Genomic DNA, 23,690 nt, shown 5'->3' on the forward strand with positions numbered 1-23,690 from the left:
AAATACAGATCCATCTAAATAAACAAATATATAGAGAATATTGTGTAAAAAAAAAAAAGAACAGCATATGCCATAGCACCCCAAATCATCACTGACTGTGGAAACTTCACACTGGACTTCAAGCAACTCTGACGGTTGACATATTTGTATTATAAATCCTTGTTTTGAGTGGTCTTATATCTTTTTAGATGGATCTGTATGATAAAAATGAGCTGCAATGAAAAGAAGCCAATACATTTTTAATTGGGCTGAACTGAGCCTCAGTCTCACCATAGATAGACCCAGATAATCAGCTACATTTTCCGACACACAGACCAGCTTCCCCTGGGCGGTGGTGACCAGGATAAAGCCGTGCAGGGCCTGCAGAAAGGCCTGGTGTGGGAGAGAGCAGTCAGATGGCTGGCCGGCTGGAAATCCTAGGGAAGGAGAGGAACCAGGCTGGATTTAGCTTACTGTACGTCACCCAGTGACACCCACACATCTCAGCAGGACACCACATCCCCTGGCTTTGGTGCATTCCCTACTACGCTAAGGTGACATAATGCCATCTGGTTCAAACCAGAGAGTGGTGCAGCAGAGTGGTGGTACCAATTGGTACTGCCTGAATATAAGCGCAATATCTCTCCTGGCCAAGCAGGGTTTCTGATAGCCTATCTACAAGCTCTGAGTTTGTAGATTTCACCTAATTTGCCTATTATGAAATGCCCAGTGTAGGGATGGTAGGGTTCAAGAGGTTCAACTAAAACTTAACTTAAACCCCTGTACTTCCAAACGGTTTTCTGAAAAAAATATCTTTTCTATCAGTGGCACTGGCACTCAAACTTTTTGATGTCAAGGACCCCTAGAATGATACGTATTTGACCGCGGACCCCCATCTCAAAACATGTTGTTCCAGGTAGCCCGAGAAAGAATGATTTGAGTCACAAATGTTTGCTTTAAAAATATATTGTATTTTTAAATATATAATAAGCATCTATTATTATATATTATATTCAAATATTTGCACCAATTTTCATGATTCTTCAAAAATATCAGATCTGCAAGCTCATAGCACGGCACTCGGTGCCGCGCTATGAGCTTGTATATCTGCTATTTTTGTATAGATAAAGTATAAAATAAATAAAGTGACACATGATGCTTTCCAGGTCTAAATATATAACAACAAAAATGTGTGTAAAAAGTTTGAAGACTTACCCTGGAAGAGAACAGTCTTCCTGATGTAGGTGCAGATGGCAGCCATAGAGTGCAGGTAAGAGAGGCGTTCTTGCTCCTCCTGGTCGATGGGTAGGAGAGCCCGCATGCTCCTGATCTCCCCGTTGATGTGGTCCCTCCGAGCCTTGGACGCCCCTTTGGTGGACCTGTGTGAGACCATGGTTCAAGTGAGGTCAGGCAGGGCTGGATGAAGCCAAGAAACTAAATGAAGACCAGACCAGGGGCAGGGAAGTCCAAACCAATTCTCTCTCTACTGCATATCACAAAATCTGACTAACATTATTTGCCAACATAACAGGCCTGCACTGAGGGATGGCATTCAAATTTAATTATAATAATTTTGCCCTAAACCTAATCCATCTGTTTGACAGCACTCAGTTTTTTTGTTTTTGTTTTTTTTTAAGTGATGGTGTCTCTTCCACAGAGGCTGCACTGGACTTTGAATGAATATCAAAGGTTTCGGTTCCTATGGTAACTGTCTGCAGCAGTGTTGAGGGTTCTCAGAGCGTGTGTGTGTGCGTCATTGATCAGTGTCTGTCTGTCTGGGCCCTTCCAGAGAGAACCTGTGGCTTTTATAACCGCAAGTGCTTCAAGCGTGGGCGTCCACAACAACACCCGGGGAGGCTGGGCTACTGGCGGCCGGTCCTCCGCTGCCATATAAAGTGTCCTTCTCGGAGAGTCGGAGCTTCACACCCAACGTCAGAGTAGCACAGACACAAAAAGTGCCACAAAAGGAAAGATTATGATAAATCAGAGTCCTTCAATACAAGATCTCATTCTGCGACGTCGCGGTTTTCTGTTGAAAAAGGTCGTAGGCTACGATTGAATTTTTTAGCCATGCATGCACGGGCAGCAGCTTTGAAGTTTGAAGAGACCGACTTTGAAGATGTTTTTGCAGCCTGTTTCTCTAGCTAATTTACAGGGGTGGGGAAAAGTAGCCTACTCAAATGTTTTACTTAAGTAAAAGTATCAATACTGCAACATAGAAATACTCTGTCACAAATAAAGGTCTGGAATTGAAAATATAGCTAGCCTACTTAAGTAAAAGTAGGCTACAAAAGTATTGGCATCAAAATGTAGCATACGTAAAGTACCAAAAGCAAAAGTAGGCTAGCTACTTGTTACTATAGGTCCCTAGTAACAAGTAGCCTATACTTAAAGTGTGGTTCCTGTGGAAATAAGCCTCGGATTTCTAGGATCTCCTTTTAGTTGACCGTGTACCAGTGATCTATACTGTCATGAAACTGTACTTTTTGGAGCTGTGTGGAACACAAGCTACCCTATACGTGGCCGTGTGTGTAGGTATGTTTGTGTGTGGGTGGGTGTGTGGGTGGGTCTGTATGTAGCCTCAAGAATGTGGTGTAGTACCTTTTATGGCCACACATGTTAAGGGAGGGGCGCTGTTTTCAACTGCAATACACACACACACACACACACACACACACACACACACAGCTCCACTTCGAACAGAGGTTCGATTTTTTCTATTGCAAACTGCTAATAAATTCTTCAATCAATCAATCAATCAATCAATCAATCAATCAATCAATCCCTAGATTTCAAATAGGCCTATATAGCATCTTTAGAAAATAGCAGATCGGCTATTTTCAAATGTGGTTAATAATGTAGGCTATGTTTTGTAATAATATCAACATACAACGTAAATAAAGTTTTCAAATAAATGTAGTGAAGTAAAAGTAGTAACAATATTTGAATCGGGGTTGGCCTAGTAGTAGAAGTAAAAGTATTGGAAATTGTAAATAGGCCTAAGTACAATTAGGCCTACCATTACAATACAATATAACATTTTACTAAGCCTAAGTAGGCTACACTAGGCTACTCGAAGAGAACATGTAGGACTACTAGGCTACTTTACACCAACACCACTGCTAATTCATCCTGATTGAGTTATTGGGTAACAACAACACTAACATTGCACTTGAGTTCACACGTGATGACATGATGTGGCTCGATTAGCCCCTAAAAGAGTAGCCAAAGCGGCACCAACTTTGATTGCAGGGCTTCGCTTCGGTTGGTGTCTGAGGAGGAGAGTTGCTTTGATTCGGCCACTAGAGGACGTGCACCAAAGGCTTAATGAGGCTTCAGATATATTTCACTGACCTGGATCTCTTGCTGCAGACTCCTCGGAGGTTCTTCTGATCATCCCCAGTCACATAATGTGAGGAGCAAGGAACGCTTCCACGGCGTCTGCAGGCGTCGCACCAAATAGTCATCCTGAGGGTGATTTAGTTACCTGATTGATTGATTGAATACTTTATTAGAAGCTTGCATAGGAGACAGTAGGCTAGTTCACTGACACAAGGTCAACTACTGTAGATTAGAAGGATAAAGACCACAAGAAAGATGTTAGGTTTGTTTAGGCTACTCAATTCATACAAGATAAACTATATTAAAAAAAGTTTTTTCATTCAAAGCAGTGATATGCAAATTGGTCATAAATAATGGATTGTAGGCTATATAGGCTACTTTAATGGAACACAATAACGGTTTGAATAAAAACAACAACAGACGAACAAAAATGTCAGAGATAGTATAATGTGTCCTACGTACCTTATGCAGGGATGCTTGTATGTCAAACCTCAGTGTCTCCTCCTTTTATATTCTGTGTCAGGAGGACTCAACCTGATACCTTTGTTTAAACTCAGTGGGGCAAAGAAAGGGGGGCTACTATGCTGCTACTTGTGACGCACTGGCAAATGATGGAGGGATAATTACGTGAGCACTAAAAATAACTCATCAAAATCCCGGACTGGTGGTGTGCATAATTATAATGGCATTAAGACAAGTCCACTGGACAATAAATAGGTTATTGCCTTATGTGCCAAACAATTAAAACAGCCATATAGGCATTGACATAGTTTCACACCAATGTGCTAATGTCTGGCAAACACTGCAACAATTTAATTATGTCTGCGGTCATTAGTTTATGCCAGTGGTTCTCAAACCTTTTCATCAGCCTGCAGACCCCCATTGGAAAAGTTATATGCCAGGGACCCAGGAATAAGAGAAGATGTGTAGCATACGGCTCATAGCAGTGAATCCCAACCATTTTAATTTCAAGGACCCCCAGTTTGACATGCATTAGGCTACGGACCCCCATTTAATGGCATTTATACTGTAAAATCAATAACTACTTTAATGGCGTTAAAGGAGTAGTTTACCCATACTGTATATTTCCCCTATATCGATTAGATTTGAATAGAGTTCAATTAAAGGTAGAGTACGTGATTTCATTTAATTCAAATAATAACAAAAGGGGTCTATGTTCTATAGTACTATAGTTACTATAGAGTGTTTGGTCCATATTTGGACTTCAGCCTCCCCTGTGAGGAGAGAAAGGCAGTTTCAGTTTCTCCACCAAAACTGTTGGGTGACAGGTTTTCCTCCAATCAGGATAGAGTGGGGCCTTCCTCCAATCATGGTCAAGTGGGGGCAGGCCTTACGTGCATCAAGGCCCTCCCCCACTTGATCATGATTGGAGGAAGGCCCCCACCTGTCACCTACATGAAAACTGAAAATGAAAGTTGAGTGAAATCACTTACCCTACCTTTAAAAAAAGGTCTTAAGACAATAATTTGACTATAATAAATGTACACCCATTGATTCCGGATGAAGATGTCAAAACATTTGCCTAATATTTGGCCGTAGGCTGTGCTGTTACCATAACAGAAATATTGCTCATTACAATAGGCTATCCTGTACCCTTGCGGCACGCGCGCGCGCGCGTGCGCGTGCGTGCGTTTGCGTGCGTGTGTGTGTGTGTGCGTGCGTGCTTGTATTATGCATTCACTGTCCTGGCAGAAAGATAGGCTATGCTCTGTCTCCTCCAAGAAGTAGGCTAGTCTATCATTTTGAGAAGTCATTAAAGGAGTAGTTCACCCCCAAAATGACTTTTTTTCTATTGATTATTCATGCCATGGAGAGTAGAGTTAAATAATATTTTTTGGTTTTTGTCACATTCCTAAGACAAAAAAAATATTCTAGTAAATTTACCCCCATTGATTCCGGATGGGGACCCGTTTCGAAACGGGTCCCCATCCGGAACGAATGGGGGTAAATTTATTGTTATCACATTTTTGTCTTAGGATTGCGACAAAAAACTAAAAATATTATTGAACTCTAGTCTCCATGGCGTGAGTAATCAATAGAAAAAAAATCATTTTGGGGGTGAACTACTCCTTTAACTGAGATCTGTTATAACAGAGTTGAATAGTTAAAATAGGCTATAATACATTTTACATTGCAGCAGGAAGTGCATCACTGTCTCAGCCTCAACTGTCCAGCAGTGACCACAAATTGCGTTTTTTCTTTAATTTTAATGTGTCCTCCTTTTTGTTGGTTACTGAGCCTGTAAGGGTTCTGCCACTGCTTTCTATCTCTGATAGCAGAGAAATATTCTGCCCAATCATAATCTCTTTTTAGGGCCAGATAACATTCTAATCTACTTTGGCTTTTCGTTTTCTTCTTTCCAATGTTCCAAATAGGTTTGCACTGAATTATAATTTGGTATGTCTCAGAGCAGAGGGCGCAGTGTGTCAGAGCTCCAAGCAGCAGCATTCCAGATGCAGCAGACTACTGCAGTAATTCTCAAACATTTTCATGTCAAAGGCATAGCCCCTCAAATTGACATTTAATAGCATTTGAAAAGATTTTGTGCCAGGGACTCCAATAAGAGAAGATATAGTTTTTCTCCAAAATAGCAGATCTAGAAGCTCAACCAGCTCAACGCCTGTAGATCGGTTTTAAAATTGCCTCCCCAAAAAACTGTTCCTCATTTTGCTGAGGACCCCTTGGAACTTCCATATGCCGGTCAGACCCCACTTCGAGAATCACTTTAGTACTGAGTATAGGCTGCATTTTTTCCTTCTTTTTCAAAACTTTTATCCCACGATTTTGTAACCCATTTTTCAATTGTGTGTCAATTGCCTAAGATGTAATTCTGCTCTGCTCTCCCTCTGCCAACCTGGGGAGGGCCCTAATATAACTGAGCTCATGCTTCCTTCAGTGCATGAGGAGTGGGCAGGCTGCTTCTTATCACCTGACGACGGGGAACTTCCCCGGTTGGACGTAACGCGTTATTCCAACCAGTTCCTTTCCCCTCCATCAGGCGCCCCGGCTGGCCAGGGAGAGGCATTATAGAGACCAGGATTACAGGATTACTCACATTTCTGTGAGGGTATCTACCCTAGGAGACACAGGGAGAACATGCAAACTCCACACAGAAAGGTCCTTTCACCAACCCCACCTAGGGTGTGGGCGCTGATGACACGGAGGAGAGAACGTGTCCCAAGCGCCCACAGCGTCCCCCAGCGGGAATCGAACCCAAGACCTTCTGGCTGTGAGGCGACAGCGCTACCAACTGCACCAAGGACCGTGCCCCCCTAGTATTGACTACAGTTGGCTACTTGCTTGATTACCGAGAGCGAGAGATCCCACTGGACTGAAGCAGACATTATAGGATGGGTACATACTGTAATAGCATGCAAGAGAACTCAGAGACGCAGTGGTGGAAAAAGTACTCTCATTTATTAATACTGCACTAGGTACTCTGTTACTGAAAGTCAGGAATTCTAAATATACACACACACAAGTATTGGTATAAAAATGTACTTAAGAAAGAACTCATTATGCAGAATGGCCAATTTCAGGTTTTTAAATGTATTACAGTCTTTTGAAAACAGCAGATCTACAAGCTCACAATCGTGACATTGTGAGCTTGTGATGGGGGCTTAAGTGATTACTGTAGGTTTTGTAATAATAATCAAAATGTACAAAGTAACTAAAGCCTCTGGAGATGTAGTGGAGTAGAGGTAAAAGTACAGAAAATTGGAAATACTCAAGTAAGGTACAAATACTCAAAATTGTACTGAAGTACATACAGTACATGAGTAAATGTAATTAGTTACTTTACACCACTGGTAATAGCACACAAGAAAACTCAGACACACACAACCCTTGAATCTCTTTTAGCAGGAGCATCTTGGGCATCAATTGTTCATTGCGGCAGTGAGAGGCAGGACAATAGTGATGAGGTGAGTATGCATGGTGACAGACACGGGGCCAGGGGGACTGCGGGTGGCGACAGAAGCTCTACTCACAGTCAAGTTTGTCAAGAGAAATCCTGACAGACTGGCGTCGAAGGGCGGTCACGTACCAGTATGATGAGGTCCCCTTTTTGTCAGGGGCTGTCAGGAGGCAGAGGATTCTCTGAAAATGGATTCTGAACGGTGAAGGAAGAGCTGTTGCTTAGCCATTAATGTCTGAAATGCAATGCCAGCCACTGACAAAACCAACTCAACACAATTAGTGCTACCTGAAAGATACCAATATATGTATGTACAATATAGAGTAGGCCTACATCATTAGTAAATAAAGAAACACAAATTGCAAGCCTAAATTAGCTTGTATAATTTATTGAAAAATATGAAGACATTATTAAGTTATATATATATGTAACGGAGGTGATCCGAACCTCCCCACCCGGCTTCGAACCCGGGTCTCCCGCGTGAAAGTCCAATATCTTAACCATTACTCCAAAGGGATATCCCTATGGAACGAGGGCAGATACTAGACTTTTGAGGCTTCAGGCTGGGGCTGCGACTCTCTCCGCCACATATATTTGTTTTTACAGTTTCTTATGGTGCAATGCAAGCAACATGTAAGCTTGTATGTTGGCTATCACTATTTGTACAACACGTATAGTGTAGGGCCTAAATCTTTATTATTGACTTGCCTTCATAGTTTCCATATGTCATCTGAGAACACCATATTTGCAAAATAGCTGTTCAAGATACCACAGCGTTTATAATCTGCTCTCCTTCAGTGTTAATTGCCTTAAATCCCCACTTTCACAGTTTCCAGCATCAGTTGCAAGGACTGAGAGAACTAGAACTTGAGCGTGGAAATTAGATAGGGAGATGGAGGACAAGCCAAAACAAATCACTCTGAACAAATCCTCAAGTCTGATTCTCAAGGGTCACTCGGATTTTCGGAGCAATTTGGCTGAGTGTCTCCCCTGCATTAGCGCCCACAGCAGCTGACCCTGGCAGAGGGCTGGGGGCCAGACAGAGGGTCCGGTACGGTCCCCACTTCCTGTGTGTAGCGTGGCGAGGCGGGACAGGGTGTCTCTCTCGCTCCGCTTTAGCCTGACCTATCGTCTGTGGCTTGCACTTAACACTGCAGATAACGCTGGCTTTATAGCACCATGCTGGTGACAGACAGGAACAAACTGCCAGACCACCGCTGGCCTCAGGAACACAGACAAGGGCCTATAGGGGTTCTGGGGTGAAACCGTAACGATGGGGACAACCCCAAGCAGCCGCACGTGTCCCATTAAGTAGTCTGGTGGGCACGAGCAGGACTGGGGGGGACACACCGTGGGTTTCCCTGTTTAGATAGTGTACTAATTTAAGTGGTCAGAGCGGGCTACCAGACAGGCTGGCGGGGTAGATTCAGAGCCACTTCACACACTGGTATGAACTAAGGCTGGATCCAGCAGTGGGATCTCGTGGCCAAAGCCAAGGTGACATCTGCACCACAGGAGGCCATTACAGATGCTAGATAGTGGGCTACTGCTCATGCTATAGATGTGACTGTATCAATGAGATATGCTTGGCAAAAAGTGGGTGAATGAAAAGATTGCCCTCAGTTGACCTTCTTTGGACAAACATGTTAGAAAATGTCAAGGTACAGGGAGGACATACATTTAATTCACAGGGTGGAAATCTGGCAACTTTACAAACAGGAAACGGGTGTCCTAGTGGCTCTGTCCTTTTGCGTGTGAATCATCTCAGCAAAGGGGATGGTGTTTTCTGCTGGTGTTTCAGTCCGAGCGTATCAAAGGGTGCGTTCGGAAATGCGCACCGGGTGTGTGCTCAGTGTAGTGAGTGCCTAAACCTAACCCTAATCCTAACCTTAACCTCAGTAAAAATATGCCTAACCCTAACCCTAACCTTAACCTCAGTAAAACTATGCCTAAACCTAACCATAACCCCTAACCCTAACCACACCCGGTGCGCATTTACGAACGCACCCTTTGATACACTCGGACTGAATCACCAGCAGAAAACACTCTCCCCTCAGCAAAGACCTGCATTCAACATCATGGGTTACAAATCTGACATTGATTGATTGATTGATTGAATACTTTACTGGTCAGAAATGTAAACAGCACGTGGAACAGTAAGACATTAAGACTAAAAGGAACACAAAAAAGTAGAGTGGCATGGCAACCGTGAGGTTCGCAGATCGATCCCGGGCTCCCCCAGAGTTAGCGTCCAATAGGGGTGGGCAATATAATCGATATGGCAATACATCGCGATAGTTTATTTGCCAATACTGTATCGATACTTCAGGCCCTAATATCACGTTACTTTGAGGAAAATAAAATATGTTCCCATTAAGGCTGGGACTGATTAATTGCGATTAATTAATTACAGAAAATTAACGCGATTAAAAAAATTAACGCATTTTAATCGCACTTAGTTTTTGCACCACAGAACCTTCAGTTTCGGGCATACCGATCATAGCGACGCACCAACCAAGAAGAGGCAACAAACGCAAAGGGAGAAGTAGCCGATCAGAGCGCTTTGCTTGGCCCAGTGGATGCAGAATTTAGATTTAAAAAACTCATTTGTTGATTCACTCGTACAACAAAATGTGTTTCTTGAAAAAAATGCTTCTCAGGTCAAATATCGATGTGCGATTAAAATGTGATTAATTGCGATTAATTAATCACAGAGCCTGTAATTAATTAGATTAACATTTTTAATCGCATCCCAGCCCTAGTTCCCATGCATAGGAACCAATGGTAGAAGTCCGGTCCTGACACTCCGCTGCCTCTAGATGTTGCTGTACTATAGTAGCTACTTCCCCTTTCCACGGTTCAGTGAGTGAGGTCTCTCGAGAAAATGGCTGCGTACAACGAAAACAACATTAGAGCAGCGCCTTCAGCTTTTAAAGCTGATATATCGCAATAGTATCGTATCGAAAAGATTCGCAATATATCTTCATACAATTGCATCGTGACACGTATTGCATCGCAAGATTCTTGCCAATATCCACCCCTAACGTCGAAGTGTCCTTGAGCAAGACTCTGAACCCCTAATTGCTCCCGATGCACAGGTTGGTGCTTTGTATGGTTTCCTCTGCCATTGGTGACGTGAATATAATGCACAATCTATGTAAAGCGCTTTGGATAAAGGCGCTATATAAATGCACCATTTACCATTTAAATGAAGAGAATGGATTATTTCTGAGTGAAACCCTTTTTGGTGGTCAGAGCACAGTGGCAACCCTGCAAAACTTCAGTCCCTTCACACAAATTACTCTTAAAAAACTGAAAGGGTTGCTCTTGAGTACTTTTCCCAAGGGAGTGTCATTACAGACACACAGCCAAACACCGAAATGAGCCCCAAGACAGAATCCATCTGCACCGGCCACTTAACCTATAGCCATTCCCTGCCATGACCATAGAATGCCAGTCAATTCCACCTTGACCAAATCCATACAGTTACATTTTTTAATGATCTTTTTAGTTTGATTTTGCCATTATTTATATCGCATCTGCATCTTCAAACCTGTAGAATAGAGACACACCCACTTTGCTTCACATTTTCAGAACTCTTTTTGGTTCCAGTTCCAAACTAACTTTTAGGGTTCTGAACCAATTGATTTTCAGTAGAAATACTCTGAACAGGTTAAAAATTAGGCCAGAAAAAAGGCTATTTTTTAGTTCACATACAACAGAAACTTTTGCCCAACGAAACTGATTTGTGCTGATCTCATAATTGGCTTTACATTCAGCCGTGTCATGTCAATACTTTAACATATATGGGTATAATCTGTCCAGGCAAGACATTCTCACTTAATATAATAGTTGCACAGGAGAAACCTCAGTGTTCGGCATTGTTATACCCACTCTTGTAACAGCATGGCACAGTAGGAGACTAGCTGTCTAGAAGAGGGTATATCTGTATGTTTGTTTGTCTGTCTGTCTGGGGCTAATCTCATAAACTGCTGGACCGATCAGCATCAAATGTCTTGTGCATTCTGCCGTTGTCCAAAGAAGTACCTCCACGCATTCTTCAAGTTGTTTTTTGGGCCCATATACCGGTAGTTACCGAGATCCAGTTATTAGACCCCGACTTATTTATTTTAGTATTTGATATAAACGTTGAAAAAGGTAACTTGAATGTAAATACACAGAATGCCTTTTGTTCATACAAAATGATAATCTTTCAGTCTTTTTGATGAATTTACTCAACCACGTAACACCTAGCGGACATGGTATTGCACCTAAAATTCCCAAAACACCAATATTTATAGTCAACTGTATATTCCTTTTTTCCCCCCAACACACACACACACACACACACTTATAGGCCATGGATTGTATTTATCACTATTTACTGTAGACGGAATGTTCTGTTCTGCCCTCATTACTGGGGTCTGGGGGTTGATTGTCGTTTTTATACCTGTTACTATGTTGGTAGATTTGACTACATATCAGTACACCTGTTAGAAGCTCATTCACCAAGCTAATTCCCAAATGTAAGATCGGTTTATCATACTTTAATAATTTATAATTATATGCACCGTCTCCCAGCATGGCAAAGCAACAAGTGGACCCGTAACAATGTAAATTTAGCCATATGTAGTCATATATCAAAGGCTCTCCTAATGATTAGATCTCTTAATTGATAAGAGATTGTGAAACTAGCTTGGATGTGCAATTGCCTAATGCTCAAATAATCAACCCAGTCAAAAGAAAGGGGAAAGAAAAGAAACTTGATTGTAGCGAAAAGCATTTACATCGTCTTCTAGGCCAGTAACCATCACAGAGGAAGTCTTTATGCAGATGATTTATTTATTTTGACCATAGCCACAACGTTGTTTACTTCTATTAACATCATTACTTCAACTTCCTGATGAGTTCTTCACTCAAATCATTCAATATCCCCATTCCTTATCTTGCATCAAGAAACGACAGCTCTGAAATAAAAAATGCCATTTTACTACTGGTCATTTTGTTGTCAAATGAACAAGTATGTAACAAGTGTATCACATGTTTACAACAGAAGTCACATGATATACTTCCCTGGTATTTCACTGCAGTGTTGAGGCATATAGTGTGTGGTACATCCATGTCTGTGTAGTACAGAGCACATCAGACTCACTGAGTCATATTGGCACTGCTGGTCTGTAAATAATAAAACCTCCATTTTCAATTACTTAGGCAAAACGCAGCATTAAAACGTCTCTTTCTGTAAAGTTCTGACCAGCCAAGAGTGGCTCTAGTGTGGTTACTCTGATGACTTCCACGTGTTTGCATGAACATTTTTCCAAAAAAAAAAAAAAAAAAAGCAAAAGTAGGCGATCTACAAGCTCAAAATGCATCGTGATACGATGCGTTGTGAGCTTATATATCGACTATTTAAGCAACTAGGCGTCGTTGTACGACTACGTATACAGGGCTTAAGTGGTAAACCACCACATCACATGAAGGATATTTGTAAACACTTCAGATGAAAATCAAATTTGTGGACACAATCAGGTAACACAGCATCTATTCACATTTAACTTTTGCAAACCTTTGGGCTTCATACATACATACAGTACATACAATGGCTTGTTCAATGACTCCTAAAATGAGGAAAGGAAACCCATTTCAAATTAGTGATAAAATAAAAAGACAGCAATCACTTCACTGCCCTTTGTAACCAAAGTAAATATTGATTATAGGAAATACGAACAACTTGGTGAGATCGAAAGTTTCAAAATTAGTAATTATTAGTACTGCATACATTTTTTTTAAAAAGACATCACCTGAAGAAATCTCTCAAATTGTATAGTCTCTCCAAATCCTTTTCAAGATAGATGGTGAGCAAGTGGCATGAACCATACACAGAGCCCTTATGCATCTGTAATCCTTGTTCAGGCTTTAGCTTGGCTTGTGGTCATTCAAAAAACACGTGCACTATTTCCCGGTACTGGGAACAGGGTCGTCACACGAGGTGTGTTGTTTGAGTCAGTAGGATTGTCTATGAGGGGGGAAACGTTACATAATGCACACTAGTGACAATCTCCGCTGCAGCAGCCAAGCCAAACCAGGTGATCATGGGTACGAAGCTGATATCACTGAACTCTGGTTTACATGGATTCAGCATGTATGAATAGGATCACTTGCTCGCACACATACACAGTATTTGCATCCTGATAATGGGAGAGGGTGGTGGTGGGGGGGGTACTATGCTCATCCATTGACTCTAAACAGGTCTTGTGTTCACCCCTTTAAACCTGTTTGTGGGGCATTTTTCTTATAGGCAGTAATCTTTCAAAATTATCTAAACATTACATCATTTTAAAAAATAGCAATGATAGAGATCTGAAGCATACGATGCAGTGTGAGCTTGTAGATTGGTTATCTCCACTGTTCGTCTTAAAAGTGGTTATTACAATAGCCAGTAGGCCACAACCCCCCACCCCCCTCTTTTTGGCTGGGTTGAAATTAGTTACATTAAAATAAATTAAATTTAGTTTAGCATGGGATGAGTTGCCGAATGACAAACTTGTCACCCTTCTCATCCATTACGAGAGAGGGAGGTAGATGGACTTCATTACCTTAGAAGGCCAATAGCTTGCATCAAACAGTACTTACACATCTAGGTCTAAGAGCAGCAAGGTGGTAGTCAACCTATCACAGAATGTGGGAGAACAAAGCCAGTGCAGTCAGTCTAACACTTTAGTGTTAGACAGTAGACACCGACACGTTGTGTGTTGTATCATAATCTAACCATTTCAAAATAAAATGTCTGCCTGGCAATTACCGCGTATACCGTGTCCAATAACTGCATTTGCAGAAGATGGCTTGGTGTCCGATATAAAAGGTGTGAGATCAGGAAATAGTACTGTACCATGGTAGAGCGAACAACATAAATCTGCAAAGATATACAACTTCACTCTGTGAAATCTATGTACTGCAGCAGAGGATTTCCTACTCGTCTCTATGAGGCATCTGGATGGTGTCCCCTGTCTCCACAGAGCAGAGAAGTTCTTGAATCAGGACCTTTGGCTGAAGTTCTTCTTTTTTCCTGTGCTTAAGTTTTAAAGTCCATGATTATCATAGGCTGATTGAATTTACTAGGGAGGCTACAAAGAAGATAGCGTGGCTATTCAACAGATCGATAGTCACATTCTCACAAGAAACAGTGTCTCAAAGAGGGAAACATTTACCCGCTCTTAAAAAAAAAGTATCTCTGCTTGTAACACTGTTAAACAACCAACTTTATTTCACTTAATTATGTAGATAAGAGGGAGAAGACTAGATAAGCACCTTCCATGGATGTAATACGCCCATGGACTCCACTGGAATATGCAGGTGTGACTTTTCAGGTGAGCAAGAGCTCAGTTTTCACCCAGAGAGAGATAACAAAACCCAACCATGAGGAAAAAAACAACTATAGTCCATAATCCAGATCCAAACTGTACAAGAAAGAAGTCCCTCAAAAGTCCATCGGAGGCCAAATGATTTAAAACCACAAACCACCCCAGAGATCCTCCTGATGCAGAGTTCCGGTGGAGTTCTGGTTGTGCCTCAGCCATGAGAAGAGAAGATGGGCCTGCTGATGTTGCTGTTGGTGGTCATGGCTGACAGTTCCCACCTGTAGTGCACACAGAGCAGAATAAACCAAAATTCAAGGCAAAGCCATCTTTGGTCAACACAATGCTGAATCTTGCTCTTTCTTCTCTTTCCACTATTCAAGACAGCAGTCTTTTATGAGGTTTTGAAACACATTAACCCCAGCGTTCCTAGTGGGCATATCGTTGTAGGGAGAAATATTTTAATTTCTCTTTATAAATGACCGAAATGGCGAAAATAGCACACCTAGAAGCTTACGATGTGTCACTATGGGAAGCGTAGTTAAGCGCATTTTCGCTCCTTGTCATACGACAGTACTTAATTGGTTAATCAAATCACTACACATAGGTAGCTTGGATTGGAAGAGCTCCGTTCCTTCAGTGATGGAGAGCTGTGCTCTGCACAACGATGCCCTGCCGTAACATGAGAACCAGGAGCAGCGGCTGACAACCAACACTAGCGCTGACCTGACCAACAGGTCAGAGGTCGATCCCCACATTGTTATCACTGGCTCTGGTTTCACACTCACTCCTCAATCGCTGTGTGCATTGTGCGTGTGCATCTGTGCATCTGTGTGTGTGTGTGTGTGTGTGTGTGTGTGTGTGGTTATGAGAAGACTATGCCACACTGGAGCTAGAGATCCCAATGAAGGACCAATGGGGAGTCAACGAGACCCTTCTGACCTCACCTTTAAAAGCCTCTTAGGGTTACAAACACAACTGCCAACACAAATGTGGAGAGTGTGCAAGGTGGCAGTGACGGTGCGAGAGTAATTAGTATCAAGTTCCAAGGGGCGGCACGCATAGAAACTTAATTTGGTATAACTGCTACGGTTTTAACACCCATTAAAAAAAGAAACCGGCTGGTCATTCCTGAGTCTAGGCTGAAGACAAATGGGTGATCGTGCCTTTACTGTCCTTGACTCTGGAAAAATAAATCACTGTCTTCTTTTGATAAATCACTGTCTTCTCTTTTATATCACGTCATGAAACACACTGACATGACACACATTTGCACAGATTTTCCAAAAGTAGAAGATCTACAAGCTCTCATGTGAGCTTGTAGATCTACTATTTTGCAATAGTTAAAGCAGAAAATAATGGTTAAAGTGGTTAAAATCCCAGGTCTAAATATGCAATGGGTTTATAATTATTTTATTCAGCTTAATGTAAAGCACTTTCTATCCTTATTTTGATATGTGCTTTTGTACACAGTAATTATTTGTCCAAGTTTAATCATGAAATGATTTGCAATAGTGTAATGGCCTTGTGGTTGTGTGCAAGATACCTTCCCACTGAGTAGAAGGAAAATATTAAATAACCTTGAGTGAATTTAAAATGCACCTGATGTTATTTATTTAACACCCAAAGGAACACTTTGTCTAAACACCAAGTCATTAGTGGCAAACCAGTGCAATTTTCTGCTTCTCTGCAAAATCTTAAGATGCTGTTATGAATAATGAGTCATTTGTGAATGTACAAACTCTGAGTTAAATAGATAACACAAATTATATAATATATCATGCATTCTGCTCTCAATTTAACTGCAAAACAGATTGACTAAAAATAAAACAAAGCTCTTACTTTCTAAGCTAAACACCAATGTAATGTTTTGATTAAGAAAGCGGAATATCTTTGAGCGGTGCGAACCGCTCCTGCATCTGGCTTTGTTTGTTTGTGTGTGTGTATGTACCTCCAACACATGGCTCATTGGCCAAGCTTTGCGGGGCACTTATTTAAATTAACTCATAAAAGGCACCGCTCTCTTCACACTGGGTGTGATTTTTTAAACAAGCCTTCTATTATATTGTCACTGTCGGGCAGAAACCTTGTATCTTCAAGTTTCAGATTTGTACGTTTCTTTTGTAAAGTAAAGCCCTGCTTCACCATACAACACTCGAACACTGTTGCACAAAACTAGTGAAAATAGCTGATCTACAAGCACATCGTTAGACGTTGTGTGCTTGTAGATCTGCTATATTCTCTATTTTAAATCATTGATAAATCCAAACGAATGGTTTTGGACATACAAGGTTTCCACCCGACAACAACCATATGTTTCAACACACTAATCATTTTAGGAAAAGGAGCCTAATAATGGCAAAAAGGCACAGAGGTGAAAATCACAAACAACAAAAACACCAGTAAGGCTGTCACAATTATTACATAATCGTCTAATCGCGATTATTTGACATAATCGTGATTATTTTTCATAATAGTCATAATCGTTTCCATGTAAAAAATTGTGGAAATAGCAGATCTACAAGCTCACAACGCGTTGTCGTAGATCGCTATTTCCACTATCAAGTAGTAAGTCAAATATATCAGTAATTTCTATGTATATTTAGGTTATGTGTCATATTACCATGTGCAACTTCAAAGCCTAAAAGCCAAACAGAAACGTAATTGTCAACGACAAAAACACAAATAAATCGTTAATCGCAATTATTTGAGTGACAATTAATCGTCATGTAAAATGTCATAATCGTGACAGCCCTAAACACCAGTACAATGTATAGTATAGGAACACAGTAAACACTGCTGTAACACGATAACACTGTGATATAACACAGTTAACACAGTGATGAAGTAGCAAAGGAGGAAAGTGTGACGAGGACGAAAGGTGAGGAAAAGCGTGCTGGTGTGACCTGATATCATGTGGGAGTCCCGACTGCTCCAGACTGTACTGAATAACTGCTATCTTGCATAACGTCTTCAGATTAGGACCTGGAAACAAAAGGAAAAGAACAACATAAAGAGGCAATGAATCACTGTAAGGCTGATGGGGTCCAATTCATCACTGCACTCTCTCTCTTTAGAGACGGCGAGGTTTCCAAATGGAAGCCACTACTACAGTAGGTCAGCTCTGGTGACCAGACGGTGACAGAGCAAAAAAAAGAAAGAAAGAAATACGTATATTTGAACACTTTAGTTAATAGTTACTTTGTAGATTGTGACTACGGTATTATTGCAAAATAACCAGTTCAGCCCTATATAGCCCATTACGGCCATTTGAAAATAGACGAACTACAAGCTCATAATGCGTCGTGACATATTTTGAGCTTGTAGATGTGATATTTTCAAAAAAAAATTATACATTTGAAAACATGAAATAGGACATTCTGCCTAATGATTACTTTCACTTTTGGTACTTTTTGATACAAATATTTTTGTATTTTACTCAAGTCAATTTTGAATTCCGACATTTACTTGTAACTGAGTATTTCTACAGTATTGAGTACTTTTTCCACAGGACACAGGAAGGCCCATACTTAATATTCTACTGTGAGCCCAGAATATGAAACACTATGTCACACTGCATTAACCACCCTATGTTATAATTCGTTGTACGATGGTGTTATGCAGCAACATCTTTGTCAGATTGCAGATCGTTATTTTTAATAATTTCTCCAAGATTTGGAATACTTGCTTTTAATGACATGCCTAAAATAAGGACGATAGTGTTAATGTTATTAATGTCTACGTTTTTTTCATTTGAGTCATTCTCAAGAGGACAGACCTTATTTTTTTTTAAACCCTCTCTGGTCCCTATACTGGTGGTCCCCTGTGTAGGAATGCTGCAGTAAATAAATGTCAACTCACGTCTCACGTGTATAATTCGTTCTCATAACACAGCAAACACAGTGAAGTAGGCCAAAACAATAAATTATCAATACGTAGCCCTTGTTTATAGTTGGCATTAGCACACATCCAGAGTGATCAGATTTTTAACACTTGGGATGCCAAAAACATCCGGGAACGTGATAAGGATTACCATGGTGCTGCGCCACGGCCCCGTTATCATGTCCAGCGACGTGTTAGCTGGCTACCATGGTGCTTTTTTGTTTTTAGAAACAATCATTAGTAATGTGAATTACGCTCAGCTGGAACACTCTCATAAGTTAAGACAATGTACTTGCTGAAAAGTTGCTGTAATGCAACCTCTAAGAACAGGAAAATACAAGACCAATCTATACAGATCCTTCTAATAAAATTAGAATATTATGTAAAAGTTCATTTTCTTCTGTAATATAATTATTCACTATGAGCAAAGTCCCAGGCAATATCCAATGTAATATCACCCAGCAGTGTACATTTATGGTACACACAAGACCAGAGTTGGCAGCGGCCGCTGGCGAGCGAAGAAAATTTCATATCCCATGATGCATCTCGAAAGCAGCTGCTGCCCGACTTGACTTCCTCATTCACGTCAAGGAACTTTTAGAAGGAAGAGACACCAACGTCATTTTCTCGATCTCGCAATTCCAACCGGCAGATTCGTCGCACCATGGGTGCCAAACTGCAGCCGGTAGGAAGTTCGGTAGAATGCACTGGAGTCAGTGGAAGCCTGTGGAGCAGCTCATGAACATACACTATTTCTCAACAATTGAGACCTTTATAACATACTCAGCTTAGGAAAATAAAAGAAGGCATGTCACACATTTTTTCAGCTGTGTTGATTTTAGATGTGCGCACTGTGTCATTTTATATAGGTATCTAAAGAGCACAAAGTGTGTTACTAAACGTGCCAAGTATTGCGGGACTGTCCACCATTTCCTGTCTGGCAACCAAATCTTGCGATACTTCCAAGGCAGAAAGTATTATTATTATTATTTAATTATTATACTGTGCACACCGAAAAGCAGGTGATTGTAAAAATACCTGTGATATGTCTTCTTTTATATTCCTGAACAGATTACCGGTATATGACAAAGGTCTCAGTTGTTCAGAAATAGTGTTTGTTCATGAGCTGGTCTAACTCAGCTCCATTCACTGTCATGTATTTCATCGCACTTCCGGTGTGAGTTTTGGCACCCATGGTGAGCGTCATGGCACATGCCCGGTGGTCACGTGTTTCTCTCTCTACCTCCTTAAATACCTTGATTCACGTCCATTCTATCTGGCTGTAGGAAAATAGCTTTTTCTTCCTTTGTTTTCCCACATCGCTTGTTTGGTCAAACAGCACCATGTTCTATGGACTATATCTGACTCATGGATCGCCGCGGTTGTATTCTTTCTTCTCCGTGCGAAAGACAAGACGTTAAACGGCCGTGAACGGGGCCGCCACCCAAAATCAGGTAAAAACAATAGGAAAGATATATGGCAGTTAATCTACATTAGTTATGGCAAAACTATGGCAGCCCAACTGGACAGTGCTAAAAATGCAATACGTCACCGCGATGACTGTTCCACTACCGCACTGTGCCGCCCAGCCACCATATGGAGCGTGATAAAGCTGAGAGAATGGACATGCGCCAAGCACACGTTGGCACATGAGTGGCCTGACGGGGGATCGGGGAACAGGCACAGCCAGTCCCACACGTTCTGTGTGAGTTTTTTCCCCTACCCAACATTCACTGTGTGACCCGCTATAGCCTTTACCGACTGACCCACTGCCAACAGGATATGGCTATATTTGGTAGCTTGATAAGGCGGGGCCCTGCTAGACCAGGTGAGAAATGAGGCAGACAGATTTGAGGGCAGAAATAGGTCATATTCTACCATGCCTATTGCCTACACTTTAAATCAGGTGTCCCTATTTTAGGCATGTCATCATAGGCGAAAATGAAAATTATTATTATTATTATTATATATTTTTTAAAAATAATACTTTTTGAGGCTTTTATACCTTTATGTGTTAGCGGCCATTCTCACCACTATTCTAGAGACCAGTGGTTCCCAAATTTTAAAAGGTCGAGACCCAAAAGAGAGATTAGCCGTTTGCCAGGGACCCAAACTAGTGAAAATAGCAGATCTACAAGTTCGCACCGCGTTGTGGGCTTGTATATCGGCTATTTTCACTACTTCTTAAATATTTGTTTTCTAATTTATGTAATTTCTTTTGTTTGATTTCTTAATGAAATTACAGGAAAAAATTGCTTTTTTGGGAATGTCTTTTGAAAATATTTTGAATAATAATTAAAAACAAAATGTATATTTTGAATAATAATTAAAAACAAAATGTAGCCATAAAAATCTGTCTGCGACCCACAAATGGGTGCCGACCCACTGTTTGGGAAACAGTGTTCTAGACAGATTGAATTTAGATTGCCCCAGATTATTTCAGTAGATGAACATCTCTGATCAGAAAACTACTTCAAACATGAGCTTGTAGATTGCCTACTTTCGCCGCATAACATCGTCATACGACAAAGTACATACGTATACGTATAAAATAGAGCTTGCGGTTGGTTAGTCAGTCTAAACGAACAATGGTCAGCTGGAACAATGAAAAGGGATACTCACTGAAGTCTAGGATGTACAGGTCTGAATGATCCATGAGGTTAAACTCATCACCCATTCCTTGCTCTGGACAGGGGCTGTGAGGAGAACAAGATGCACAAGGTTTTGGGGTCAGTCCCTCGGGGTCAACAACAATGAAAAGAAAAAACAGGGAGAAATTGAAAGATTGCAAAGTGGTCAAGGCTTTCAGACCCATCCAGGAAGGCAACATTAACCCCTGTCCTTACTTCCTGTCTCACTTCCTGGGCATGAGACGAACAACGCCCCAGCATGACTGCCGCGATTAGCCAACTTTTCTTCTTCGTACGACAAGTTTATCTGGGGTCTCTGCTTGTTAAATGAACCAGGACTGAATCATGAGGCAATTTAAACCGGGGGAGAAGAGATGTATACCTTGCTTTAGGCTTGATTTATACTTTGTTGCCACGCCAGTGTCGTGGCCAGAAAACATTAGCCGATCTACAAGCTCACAAGCTAGTTAGATCGGCTATTTTGGGGTGTGCAACACTGAAGTATAACTCAGTCTTAAGTAGCCAGATTTACGATGACACTCTGGCTCCTATAATGCCATTGACAGAGTAGGCTAGCAACTCCCAGGCACTGGAACTAGGAATCACCCAGGTATTAAAATCAAGACCAAGCCCAGAGGCTGGGGAACCAGTGCGCCTTTCTTAAGACAGCCATGTTAATCACGCAGCATGCTGCGTTCTGGCCTGTGTTCCTTATCAGGACCGGCATACATTAGTCCCACAGGAAGCGGAGTTCTGTGATCAGACGGAAGGCTGGCCCCTGCTGATAGCCCCTTCTCCTACAGACCTGCTGCTACCCAGCCAGCCACTATCACTGCACATCTGTTTCCTGCTGTTTTCAACCACACACCTGCACTCCTGCCTGGGGTAGCACAGGTCCTATAAGGCAAATAGCTAAACATAGTCATTTCACTAGAACATCCAGGTGCTTGCAGGAGGTAAAAAGGTTACTATAGTAAAAAGAATACATGGTGTTCACGGATCAAACGGGATCAAGACGTGAAAGAAAACAAGAGTCGATCCGGGCACTCAGGAAAAAAGATGAACAGCCTTAATTTAAAAACTGCCAACATGTGTCGACCTTGGAGTCATTCCGCCGTTTCCTCAGTCTCAATTATGTGTGTGTGTGTGTGTGTGTGTGTGTGTGTGTGTGTGTGTGTGTGTGTGTGTGTGTGTGTGTGTGTGTGTGTGTGTGTGTGTGTGTGTGCGCGCGCGCGCGCGCATATATATAAACATGTACCTATGTTTTTCCATAGAGCTTTTTTTGTTTTTCCTGAGATGATGCTTTTTAATTTGTTAAACATCGATAATGCTCCTTGGGCTTATGACAAGTCATTTAGTTTCGGCACACAATCATTTTAGTTTATTATATATATATATATGTGGGGTGGTTAGATAATAGTAATCCTATTCCAAATGTAGTCAAAATATGGGTATGGAAGCAGCCAAAAGTGAAATGCGGTGGAAAGTAATGGGCCATGGATTATGTCAGCCGTATAAATTATTAAAGTAGCACTGTGTCCCACAGGCTCATATAATGTGTTACCAATGAACATCCCGTTTCTGCATTCACACACACTGGGACCAGACCTGGACCAAAGGAGCTGCTTAGATTACTCAGAACACAATACTACCCAAAGGACAGCTTTACTCAATCAGGTGTTATTACCAAGTGGTTTGGTGCCTGTGGATGCCTATTAGGAATATGGTAAATTACTTAACAACTTATTTGTTTGGTCCCTCTTCGCTTGAAGACATGCAACTTGTTATGCATGGACTGGCTGGCTTCTGGTGTGCATTTCATTTATATAGAAAAAGAAAACACAGCAGAAGAGAAACTTGAGTTTGCAACTCTCGTATTCTTTCTTCATCTGCAGTGAACCTCTGCAACTTCGGGTGAGCACCATTCTGTATATATTTTCTGATGTGCATTTCAAAAAAGTTACCTCCCTGGTGTAACTGAACCAATCCAACACAAACCAAACCATTTTCTTTTGAATTGCCTCCTGTACTTGCATCTCAATGTCCCTTTTCCTTCCTTTGCTTCCCATCGTTCACCCTGCCTTCACCCCCAAATCCCATCCTCTTGTTCCAACTCTCGTCTATCCAAGATGATAACCCCTCCGACCACCGTCTGTCTGTCTGTCTGTCTGTCTGTCCATCCGTCCATCCATCCCTCCATCAATCTATTTCTGTTTCCCCCTGTCCTGTCCTCTCCTCCATCTCTCTAGCGCTGCGTGTTCAGGATGTAGTGAGGGTTTTACGTTGCTAATCTTTACTAAACAAACACAGTGGTGGCTCAAAGCGGCCGAGAGGGGTGCGGAGCACGAGCGCATAGGTCCCTGGGGGCCAGCTGGGGAAGTCATTACGCCCCCTTGCCCCCCCAGGAGGTGATCCACCATGTCTTACAGCAGGAGCCTTCACCAGAATCCCCCTCAAACCCCATAGGAAGCTTGTTGCTGGCTGTTGCGTCAGCACTCATATTTATTCGTCATTGTAAAGTTCTAGGCCGCTTTATTATCATTATTTTTTATAACATCTCTGTAT

At 41.6% G+C, this 23,690-nt stretch overlaps 1 protein-coding gene across 3 annotated transcripts in view; it reads right to left on the bottom strand.

Annotated features, from left to right (window-relative positions):
- Positions 1-12,182: 12,182 nt before the first annotated feature.
- LOC308296966 (kelch domain-containing protein 3-like) overlaps positions 12,183-23,690 on the bottom strand; it is a 58,554-nt gene continuing 47,046 nt past the window's right edge. For all 3 annotated transcript variants that reach the window (XM_080740334.1, XM_080740332.1, XM_080740333.1), the window contains exons 9-11: positions 21,118-21,191; positions 17,520-17,598; positions 12,183-14,894 (exon numbers count right to left, since the gene is read on the bottom strand). In XM_080740334.1, coding sequence (XP_080596460.1) covers positions 14,828-14,894; positions 17,520-17,598; positions 21,118-21,191 — 220 coding nt within the window. In that variant the 3' untranslated portion in view covers positions 12,183-14,827. The remainder of the gene's footprint in view (positions 14,895-17,519; positions 17,599-21,117; positions 21,192-23,690) is intronic.

This window comes from Nannobrachium achirus (genome assembly GCF_963921795.1).
Source record: "Nannobrachium achirus genome assembly, chromosome: 13".
NCBI lineage: Eukaryota > Metazoa > Chordata > Actinopteri > Myctophiformes > Myctophidae > Nannobrachium > Nannobrachium achirus.